Raw genomic sequence first — 11,160 nt, forward strand, 5'->3', positions numbered from 1 at the left:
CATAACTACCTAGAAACCAAGTCTGTAAATTATTGCTGAGATACATGACAATGTAAAGTTTGATCACTGAAAACTATCAGTAAAACCAAGTAGTATGCCGCTCCAAAAATTTTTAAGTAGCACTGATAAAGTTATTCTCAGTTTCCTTATCCCATCAGGCTGCCACGACATCTGTTACATCAAGTCCCATTCCTAGTCACTGCCTACCATTCATGCACTAGTAGCACATTTAGCTGCTAAGTCACCTCTATTAATTCATGCATTTAGATTCGACCAGGAAAGCTGTATGATGGCTCTCACATATCATGGCTGGCAATAAGAAAAAGCTAAAAAAATAGCTACATATTTTATGTCATCCTCATCCCTCTGCTCTAGAAGAGGCAAAACTGAAGTTTCATGCTTCTGTGTAATATAGCTACACCAAATCCAGACACAAATACAGAATATAACGGACTTGTTATTTTATCCCCAAGATACTAACTGTAGTCATTTTGCAAGGTTTCAGTTTACAACTTAAATCAATGGAGGAAGTGAGACTCATTTTGCATGTACAACAGCAGCAGCAGAGCCAGTTGTCCCAGTTGTCGCTGGTCATAACACCGTATCTCAGAATAAAAGCATTCCAGGTTTCCTTCCTTTAGCTAATATATTGAACAATTCATTTAGGCTATCGATTTTTCCCGTTCTTGAACTTTTAAAATAAGCAGACTCAGCAGAATTGTCTTGAAGAAGCACGAGCCATACTTAATGCGGTCACTGAGGCCAGGTCTGTAAATATGCAAACAAGTGTTTTACTAAGACTACTTTTCACCCTCCCAAAGCAGCACATTGTGTCCCACAAACAGCAGAAGCAAAGTGTGTGCTTCATTGAGGCAACTGCTGTGCAAGTAATCAATAGCTTACTGTAAGGTCCTCTGCTCAACTTTGCTGATTCACTCACTTTTTCCAGAAGATTCCAAGATTATCTGTAGACATATTTGTTAATGAATTCTTAACACAGATATTTTACCTGTCACCCTTTCATAGCCAAAGCTGCACATAAGTGGCAAAAATCACCAACCACCAAACATATGAAACCCTGACGACCACACTACCCGCACTTATTTATACTTTCCATAAACATACAATCAATCCCATCATTAACTACTGAATATGGACTGGTGCTCTATGAACTTTAGGCCAGTCAAAATATCAAAGCTGAATATGAAATTAAATAATAATAAAGCCTACCAGATGCTCTTTACAAGGGTAAAAGCTAGAAGTTGATTTGCTGAAGAGAGTTTCTGCAGCCCCTATGCCTTGCACGCACAGCTGAACACTACTATGCAGAGAAAAGGCAGGCCACTAGCATAAAATAGGAAAAGAGTCAAACTTTAAGTAAAAGAAACAAATCTGAGCACACCAGTGCTGGTAAAAGCCTTTAACCCAAAACCTTGCTTTTAACAAGTCTAAAAATATCAAAATAATTAGAATACATGCAAACTTGGTCCTCTACTCTATTACAGACTGTAAATTTGTCTTACACTTTATAAAACAGTTTATCCAATTTTAAGTGCCCCAATGGTGGAATGTTCTTTATTTCATTAGTCAGTATAAGTTAAACATTGTAGTCAGCTGCACAATTCCTGCACAGTTCCTGCACTGTATTTGCATTACTACGGGCTGTCAAGTAACCAGTTAGCAGTTAAACCTGGCATGAGTACAACAGAGTGTCTAATTTCTTAGAAGTCATACAGCTACACATTTGATTTTTCCCAGCCTTGAAAATGATTGTTTGAATACAATTAACTTTTCTCCAAAAAAAAAAAAAAGACAAAATAAAGATATATATTAATGCTTACTTCTGTGAAATTTCTTCCTATTACGCCATTTTTTCCCACTTTTTTTATGACAATCCCATAAGGTATTAAAGGTCTGACACCAATTAACAATGAAAGATGACTTATGTAAACAGGCAGTTTGTTAAATAAAGCAGGACAACAGGTAAGTCACCTGAATTTTTAGCACAATAATTCAGTAAATGAGCTTCTGATTTATCTGATCAGCTAGCTCTACTAGTGTGAATTTAAAAACTGACAGGTTTTACTGCATCCTTCCAATTAATGTCAGACCTTCTCAGCCATTGCCCATGCATTTTCAAAGCAAAAATTTCCAGATATTTCAACACTGTCAAGTGCACTCACTTGCAACGAGAAGCAGAGGGTTAGAATAAAAAAAAGTAATAAAAAATAAAAAAGATTTAAGCTTTCCTTTTTAAAGTGTGTGATGGCACACATCACAATTACCATAAAATATACTTAAACAGTGTTAAAGATTATCCTCTATCACAATTTGTTTTTCATTTTTCAGAAGGGTTTAATAAAGTACTGGTAAAAAAGCCCAGATTAGGAGACACTTCAGTCTATAATGAACTGTGCCAAACCAGAAAAAGTCTTTTGTACAACTGCTTAGCTCCTACAGCAGGCCTTTTATCAGTTCTGACTTAACCACAAAGGAATTCTCTACACTATAGTTACTATTAGAAGACTACACTCCTCTGCTGTTTGCACTTTGCAGAATTAAGTCAGAAAAAACTATTTTAAGATAGTGACTTACATCACAAGTTTTCTAGATGTCCTAGTCTTCAACAGCAGGGCCAAGGCAACAAAGACTGGATGCATACTGCTACTTCGTCAGAGGACGGCAGGGTAATGTATCGCAAGGGCATCACATAAATCATGGTAATTGCCACGTAGCTAGAAGGAGAATGCAAACCAGCGTACAGTACCAGCCGACATCTCTAGTGATACAGGTCACAGAAGGTTATGATGCCATGTCAAGGGCTGCATACATATCCATGCTGAGAGAAGCATTTTACATAGGTAGTCTTAGATAGTAAACCAGGAGGAAAAACTGGAAGTTCAAGGAGACAGATCTCCCAGAACAAGTGCAGTTGTTGGACAGTACTCAAGTATTCACATGCTGTCAGGCTGACTGCATTCCAGGCAATCAGAACTCGCATTAAATCTGTACCCTTGTTGCACATGAAAGCTTTTTAAAATTTCAAATTAGTTCCTGTCACAGACAGCATATTCATAAATTAGTATAGCTTTTGTCAGTTAAAATAGTGTGGTCCTTTTTTTCTTTTCTATTTGGTTTTTGGTGGTTTGTTTTTGTTGGGTTTTTTTTTTTGTTTTTAAGATTAAGTCAATTCTACCACCTAACCCACAAAGAAAACCAGCTAAAGAGAAAGTTACAGGATGTCAGCTGCATTCCTGCACTATCATAACTTTGCACTCATATTTTGTTACACTACTACAACGCTTCACAATTTTTCTTGACATAACAACTAAATTACCTAGACAGCTGCTGACATTAAAATTGAACCCATGCAGACATATCTTACAGCACACCATCTAATATACTTCATCCTTCACCAGTAAGAATTGCTGTACGTGACAACATTCTTTTCACTCAAAGTAGGTTTTCCTTTTTTCTAAACTAGAACTTTACTGGAGTCTTAGGTAATGGTTTGATTTCAACAGGTTCACTAAAAAAAGAAAAGCAAATAATATGGCAAAACACAGCAACTAGCTACTGATTTTTTTTTTTTTTTTTTTTAAGGAAAACAGTTTGTCCACTGACTTTTAAATAGTTCCAGCCTGCCCTCACACAGAGATTTTGCTTTTAATTAATTGTTCACCTCTGAAAGTTAGAGTACAAGGAGAGAGAGAGCACGCGCAGGCATCAGTTGCTGGCATGACAACTGGCTCAAATTCAAGATTGCTCCATACCAAAACATCTGAACATATACAGAGATGGAATAACTTTCTAAAATGGAAAGCAAGCTTTGAAAATGAAAATTGTTTTCTTGGAAGTGAGGGAAGCCTTGAAGTGAGGAGAAAAATGAAACCTGACCTAAAAACAAACAATGACAAATTTTGTTAGGTCAATCCCATATAAAAAACTTTTCTATAAAAGGAGATTCCTTGTTTTAAAACCTGTGATGGGAAGTGATTTACAACTCATTTTCTCCTTAAAAACTAAACAAGTTCTTGAGCAGTATTGACACTGTCCTATTACATTTATTCTACTATTCCTAATTACACAGAAAGGCAGTTTAAAGTTTTATTTTCATATCTTGAAATCGCTCTAAAGTGCTTACTTTCTCTTGAAATCCAGAGATTAGGTAATTTTAGAAAGACTGAAAAAAGGCAGGAGCTGATTTACGAAGTTTTCCACCTTTAGCAATCTGGTCTTGAAAGAAAGCTTTTTCCCTTTTTTTTTCTTCCCCCCCATCTCCCCCCCCCCTTTTTTTTTTAGTGTTTCCAAAGAAATTATTCAAGGTCAAGGATAGTACATCAGAACACACATGCACACACACTGAAAATAGCCTGCACATTCCCTAATTAATGCACTGCATTCCAAATCTAACAAGGAAACTGGAATGCATTCAGATGTCTCCCTTTCAGGGAGAAATATTTAAAACCGAGTTTACTTGTTTCTGTTACGAAACTTGGAAATACTAGTAGTTTTTTCTCAAAGCAAACTGAAACTGGAATCAATGAAGATATTTTCGCAAGACTCTAGTAGTCTTGGAACCAAGTCAAAAAAAGTCCAGTAAAAAGTCAGACATCATTTGTTTACTCCCCTACCACAATATTGTATTAACAAATTCTGGATTACTTGTTTTAGTCATACATTCCTAACCAAACCCCACCATCAGACTGACTGCAGAAGAACCATGCTTGTTCCTTCAGCATGTCAACAGATAACCTTCTCCTCCTCCTCAAACAGGCAGAGTTCAACACAACCTTTTCCCCTTGGAAAAAGGTCAGTACGCATGGCAGGACAATATGGGTGTCACAGGACACCAACAAGTTAATGCAAAACACAGTGCTTGCATCTGCACAAACGACAGCCATCATTTTTCACATAACTTAGTATTACTTGAATTAAATACAATTTTTTTTACTAAACCCATGTGTCCTACAGGTTTCATCAACAATTGGACATACACTGCATGCATCAATGAAGATCACCATGGCTGCTAAAAGGCACATTTCAACTCACAGCACAAAAACATTTGTGCTAGCTTTGCTAATAAGTTACTTGGTGTGGTTTTATCAACAGAAAGGTGTTTCACATTATACTGTTGGCACTTAAACAACTAAACCTTGAAAGAAGAGAAATTACATGTTTTACTTGCTCCACATTTTCACATTGAGTAAAGATGGCTAGAAAGAACAAAAAATTACTAACTAGAATCAACATCCATTAAAAAGATCTCAAGTTCGCACACTACAATACACTTTCCACCAGAATTTAATGTAGCAATTACCATCATCACAGTCTTGTAAAGCTTTCTCTTCCTCCTGGTGAAAGAAATGGCTTCTCCTGGTTTTGAAAGCAACTGCCAACTTTTAGCTCATACTCAAAAAGGGAAAAAAAAAAAAAAACAAGGGAAAAGGGTGAAATAATCAGCTGTAACAATAGATAAAAGCACATCTGAGTCAGAAGATAAATACTTCTCATTAAATGAAGATTGGGGGAGGGGGGAATCACAAGTCTTTTAACTTCATTTAAAAAAAAAAAAAAAAAAATCAACAAAAGAAACACCGAGGGAGCCCCAGCCATTATTTTATACTTGAGAAGTTTTACTTTCTTTTTCTCTCAAAAGTATTTTGGCTACATCCCTCTGATCACATATCACCAAGGGGCTTCAGAAAAACAAGTCCATAGCTCCACGCTGATGATGCTGTTCAGCTGAACCCTCTTTCACAGACAAGGCAGCTTTCTAATTCACAATATTAACATTAAATTCTAGAGCTGTGCTAAGTGCCAGTCAATTAATTCTTTACATTATTTTTCTTCCTCAGGAGCCTCTTCCCTCCAACTCACTCCTTTGCCATTCATACCTAAGAGGCATGACTACCGTGATTACAAATCCTCATGCTGCCCTGGAAAGCACTGTAAAACCTTAAAGGAAAACCTGTATGAGCAAGCAGGGTCTATGCAACAAAGACAAACCGACCTCAAATTACAGACAGACAAGGATACTCTAGGAGTACTTATATGACATATCAAAAAAACACTTCAAGTACTTCTAATGTGGATGCAGCTACAGCAGTAAAACCAAGCTTTACAGCAATAGAGGGAAGGCAGTCTCTGTCTTTCCCCAAGCAAGAAGGGTCACACCAGCAGAGACACAGGGTTGGGTTTTTTTTTTCCCTTCTCCTAGAATAGCTGCATTAAGGGCTGTAGCCAGGTCAGCTGTGCTACTGAGGGATCACACCTCTTCCCAACCTTGACAGCCGCAGCTGTGACGACAATACAGTACTGTATACTAATTCAGGACTAACCTCAGAAACCAAATATACACTTCGCCATCTAAAACTGTCTGCTGGCTCCTGGCATCTTCGAAAATTTGGCCAAATGAAACACAGTCAATTTCTAATTTTCCTTCCAGATTGTTGTATTTACTCACAAAGTGCTTTCATGTTTAGACTGTAATTTTTACTAAAAATACTTGGTTTGAAATAACTGAAAAACATGTATGGTAGAAATGCTCTGGTTTATACAGTTGAAAAGGTTTGTTTTAGAAGCCCACATTCTGTATTTTTTTAAAATAAACTAAAAAAGAAAATCCTTCATGTCTAATTGAAACATACCAAAAAGCTATTAAAACATCAATAAGTTAGATGCAAATGGCATTTTGAAGCCAACTTGTTGGAGAAAAATCTTTTGAAATTAAGTGATGCTAATTATTATGCTAGGACAAGATCATTCAACTTCAAAATAGGCTACCAGACAACTTTACTGCTTCATTATTAGGAACATTATTTGTGGTGTCACTAATGTGTCATCTTCCTGTTACTTAAGATTTTCTTTTCACCACGCACATGAGATGAAGTTGGGGGGAGGGAGGGCACGAAACAGGATGACATGAAGATATTTATCAGAGTGTAGACACAAGGTTTTTGAAATTCTCCCACTTGAAGTGAGTTGCCATGATAAAACTGGCTGAATGTTTATTCAGGGCTACACTGCAACAAAAAATATGTAAAATTCAGAAGCAAATGGTTCCATTTAACTACCACTGAACTGAAATTTATGCGTCTCCGTCAGAAATCAAATCCTGCACTCCCTGTTTATAGTAATACTTAGAAGTAAGGCTGTTGGAATTGATATGAAATAAAATGTACTTTGTCCAATAACTGCACTTTTCCATAGTACAATAGTAAACATTTACAGAGTTTCCATTACTCATACTGCAAAGAACATAAGTTCACATTTATATGGTCACTAAACATGCACTTACATAAACGCAATGTGAAGTTTTCCTCAATGCTACACATTCAGCCTTATTATATGGAACCAATTCCATTCTCCGCCCAATATAACTCACTCCTGGTGAATTGGCTTTCACAGTTTCACCTTTCTGCCCTACAAGGAATATCTTGCCAGCAAGAGCTGGCCCTAATGACACAGCTACCTACCCAAATTACACAAGAACTTTCCTACAGCAGGACCCAACCTACCTAAGTGCTACACAACTCCCTCGCCAGGCAAGCCAAAGACCTCTGTCAGAACAACTGACATGTTTCACATCACCAGCTTCCACTACTATTTTTGCACAGCCTTCCAAGGGAGGCACACATAAGGTTGGAAAAAAAAAAAAACAACAAAGAAAACATATTTTCAGCAGCAGGTATAGCATTGGTTTGGAATGCGTTTAAGGGCTTCAGAAGCAGCAGTCAACACTTCAGTTGTATTTATGCATATTTTCTTTCTTCACATTGACCCTTGCCAACACTACTCAACGCCCCCCCCCTTTTGAAGCCATACAAAAAGTTACTTTTTTTTTTCTTTCACAACTACTCACTGAGGCCTATTCCACCGCTGAAAGCAAGTGAAGCAAAGCCCACGCTGGGTGTCTGTCTCCTAGAGAAGATTGCATCTTTTATTTATCGCCCCTTGGCTTTATTTTCACAGTGAATTCCTGGCTTAAATGTAATCAGCCAAGAAACCCTCCCTATGTGCACTCCTGTCATTCCTCATCGCTTGCAAACAGAATCAAGTGCAAGCAAAAGGGAAAGAAAAAAAAAAATCTTAGCACTGCCAACCAAACTAGAAAAGCCCTACTTCTGGTTTTGCCACTCCCGAGGAGCCACAGATGCGTCTCAGACCTTTGGAAAGAGAAAGCCAAAAGATGAAACTTACAAGAAAGTTAATTAGATCAGGAAAAAAAAAAAAGATTGAACTCCCCCTAGGCAGAAGGGAAGGGCACTGAGCCCAGGAGCGGGGACGGGGACACGGCTTCCCTTCGGGGAAAAAAAAAATTGATGGCACGTTTACAAGCTGCCCGCATCAAGTCAAAAACCCACAGCAGGCAGGACCCGGGTTTTGGGGGGACTGGGAGGGTGGGAATCCCGGCGTGTCCGTCCCCCCCTGTACCCCGAGCCGCCGCTGCTAACAAAAGGCGAGCATCAGCCTCTTTTGTCTGGCTTCCCCTTTTCGGGAGAGGAGGAGGAGGACGGGAAGCGACAGAAAACCGAGGGGGGGGGGGGGAAACAAGAAAAAAGAAAGAAAGGACACAAATAAACATGAAAATGAGAACAAAGTGGCCGGGTCGCACAAAGAGCATCACCCACCGGCGGGGGGGGGGCTGTCTGCCGGGGGCGGCTACCCCCCCAAAGGGGGTTAACCGCCCCCGCCAGACAGTACCTCCCCCCCCCCAAAAAATGTGGGGATGTACCCACCTCTGAAGCCCTTTAAACACAGGCAGGGAGGAGTTAAGCAGGAGAGCCCGCAGCGGGTGAAGAGCAGCGGCAGGCGGCGGGGCTGGGGCGGGGGGGGAAGAAGACGAGGAGGAGGGGGAGTATTGTTCCAGGAGGAGGAAGAGCAGCGCTTCCCCCCCCCAACCTTGTCACGAAGCAACCCCCACACACACACCCCCAGGCGAGGCGGATCGCGCCCCCTCCCTCCGGCTCGCCGCCGCCGCTGCTGCCCTAGAAATGCCTTTGTTCGCCGATTCCCCCCGCCCCGCACAGCCGCCGCCGGGGTCTCGCACCGCTTTTATGTCTTTATTTTGGACGGCGGCGCATCCCGCCCCCTTCCAACCCGCCCCCCCCCCGGCTCCTTCCCCCGCCGGCCGCCCTTCTGCTGATTCATTTCCACCGGCGGTTCCCCCCCGGGATGGGGGGGCGGCATCTCCTCGCTATTGTGGCTCGGGGTAAAGCGATGACCCGGATTACCGGGGGTGGGCGCTGGGAGGGGGCAGAGCCAAACGGGATTACACGGGCTGGATTACCGGGAGCGGGCACGGCGCGGTGCTGCGGGGAAAGGGGCGGGGGGGGAGTTAAAGGGACAGGCCGGGGGGGTGGCCCGCCCGTGGCCGTGTCACGGAGCGAGGGAGTTACTGCGTGTCCCGGGTGCGAGAAGGAGGAGACCGGCGGAGGAAGTTGCCCGTCCCGCATTACAGCCGGGGAGCCAAGGGCTCGTACGGGCCCCGGCCCTGCGGGGGGCGGCTCCCTGACGGAGCTGCCGGACCTGCCCCCTCGGCGGCTGCCGGGGGAGGCTCCGGCCGGCGGCTCGGCGGATGGCAGGCGGGTGGCACGCACGGGGAGACCCGCGTTGTCGGGGGAGGCCGGCGGCGCCCTGCCCGGCTGGCGGAGCACGGCCCCGGCCGGTGACTCACCGACTTGCAGGACGTTATCGACGCAGCCGCCGTCGAGCAGAGCGATGCCCCTGCGGAAGGGCAGGCGGTTCTCGTCGGCGGCAGCGGCGGCGTCCGCCGCCCCGCTGGGCGCCGTGGCGGCCCCCCCGGGGCCGACGGCGGGGTCCTCGGCGCCGGTGTTGAAGGAGGAGTACATGCAGATCTCCCTCTCGCTGCGGGGGAAGGACCAGTAGACGATCCTGCGCTGCACCGGCTCCGGGATCCGCTCGAACCGCTCCTCCACCCGCTGGAAGGGCCACTTCTCCGCCACCTTGCGAGCCGCGATGTCCAGCAGGGACTCGGGGCTCTGCGTCTTGCCCAGCGGCAGCAGCCCCAGGGCGGCGGCAGCGGCTGCGGAGGAAGGTCCGGCGCAGAGCGCCCCGCTGCCGGGTCCGGCGCCGCCCGCCCGCTGGCCCGGCCTGCACCCCGAGCCATAGCCCGGTCTGCAGCAGAGACGCTTGGCGGCGGGAGGGAGCTGACCGCGCTCCGCCATGATCGCGCCGCTTCTCAGCAGACAGCGGAAGTGGCTGTACCCTATAAACGGCTCCAGGAAGGCAACGACCGGCCGCAAGACACACCCCGCCCGCGCGCTCCCCGCCCCCGTGGGGCACGCCCCCTTTTACCCTTATATGGCGGAGGGTGGGCGGATCCAACGGCGCGGGGGGGCGGTGCCTTATGCAAATCGCCGCCACAAACGTAAATAGAAAGGCTCGCGCGCGCCTGCCTCCACTCGCGCGCTCCCTCCCACCGTCCCCTCGCGCTGATGTCACGGGCGCGTGGTGGGAAAAAAGTAGGGGGTGGGGGGGAGAAGGGGAGGGGCTCGGCGGCGGCGTTCCGCCCATCCGCCCCCCCCCCCCCCACGCTTTACTGGCCCATAATACGGAATGGAATGCGGGGGCGGGGCCGCCGCCGGCCTCAACCTTCGGTCACCTCTGCTGGGGAAAGCCGGGTAGGAGGGCGCCCACACGGTGTGGGTCGGGGTGGGTGGGGAAGGGCCTGGGCTCCTGCCTCAGAGGCGGGAGCCGCCGTGGGTGCCCACCACGCGTGCCCGCAACAAGCGCTTCTGGCAACCTCAGAGAGGCGCGCCCCCGAATTATTTCCCCTCTATTAGAGGCAATACGGTAGCTGCCGCGCCGCAGCGCGGAGCAGGGGGCCTGGCGCGCGCGCCACGGGCTGCTCGCCATTTCCCGCCCCCGCCCCCCCCCATCCTTCCATCGGTGTCACCTGCCGGTTCGGCGCGGCAGAACCGTCCCCGGCTTGGGAAGGGTACTCCGGTGGCCCGAGGCGAAGGGTTGGTCGCCACAAGAGCCGCGGTGAGTTGAGAGGGAGCGGGGTTGGCCCGCGCGCCGGGCGGGCCCGGCGGCTGGGCCCGGCGGTGGCCATCTGGCCCCGTTAACGTTTAGCCAGCCGGGCGGGCGGGAAGGGGCTCTCTCATTTATTTTTTTTTTTCTTTTTTTTCTGTC

The 11,160-nt window shown here is 45.7% G+C and overlaps 1 protein-coding gene across 2 annotated transcripts in view; it reads right to left on the reverse strand.

Moving 5' to 3' along the window:
* ZSWIM6 (zinc finger SWIM-type containing 6) overlaps nt 1–10,219 on the reverse strand; it is a 113,456-nt gene extending 103,237 nt beyond the window's left edge. For both annotated transcript variants that reach the window (XM_054184587.1, XM_054184586.1), the window contains exon 1: nt 9,680–10,219. In XM_054184587.1, the coding sequence (XP_054040562.1) occupies nt 9,680–10,190 (511 nt within the window). In that variant the 5' untranslated portion in view covers nt 10,191–10,219. The remainder of the gene's footprint in view (nt 1–9,679) is intronic.
* Nucleotides 10,220–11,160: the final 941 nt, after the last annotated feature.

Source organism: Rissa tridactyla, chromosome Z, assembly GCF_028500815.1.
Source record: "Rissa tridactyla isolate bRisTri1 chromosome Z, bRisTri1.patW.cur.20221130, whole genome shotgun sequence".
Taxonomy (NCBI): domain Eukaryota; kingdom Metazoa; phylum Chordata; class Aves; order Charadriiformes; family Laridae; genus Rissa; species Rissa tridactyla.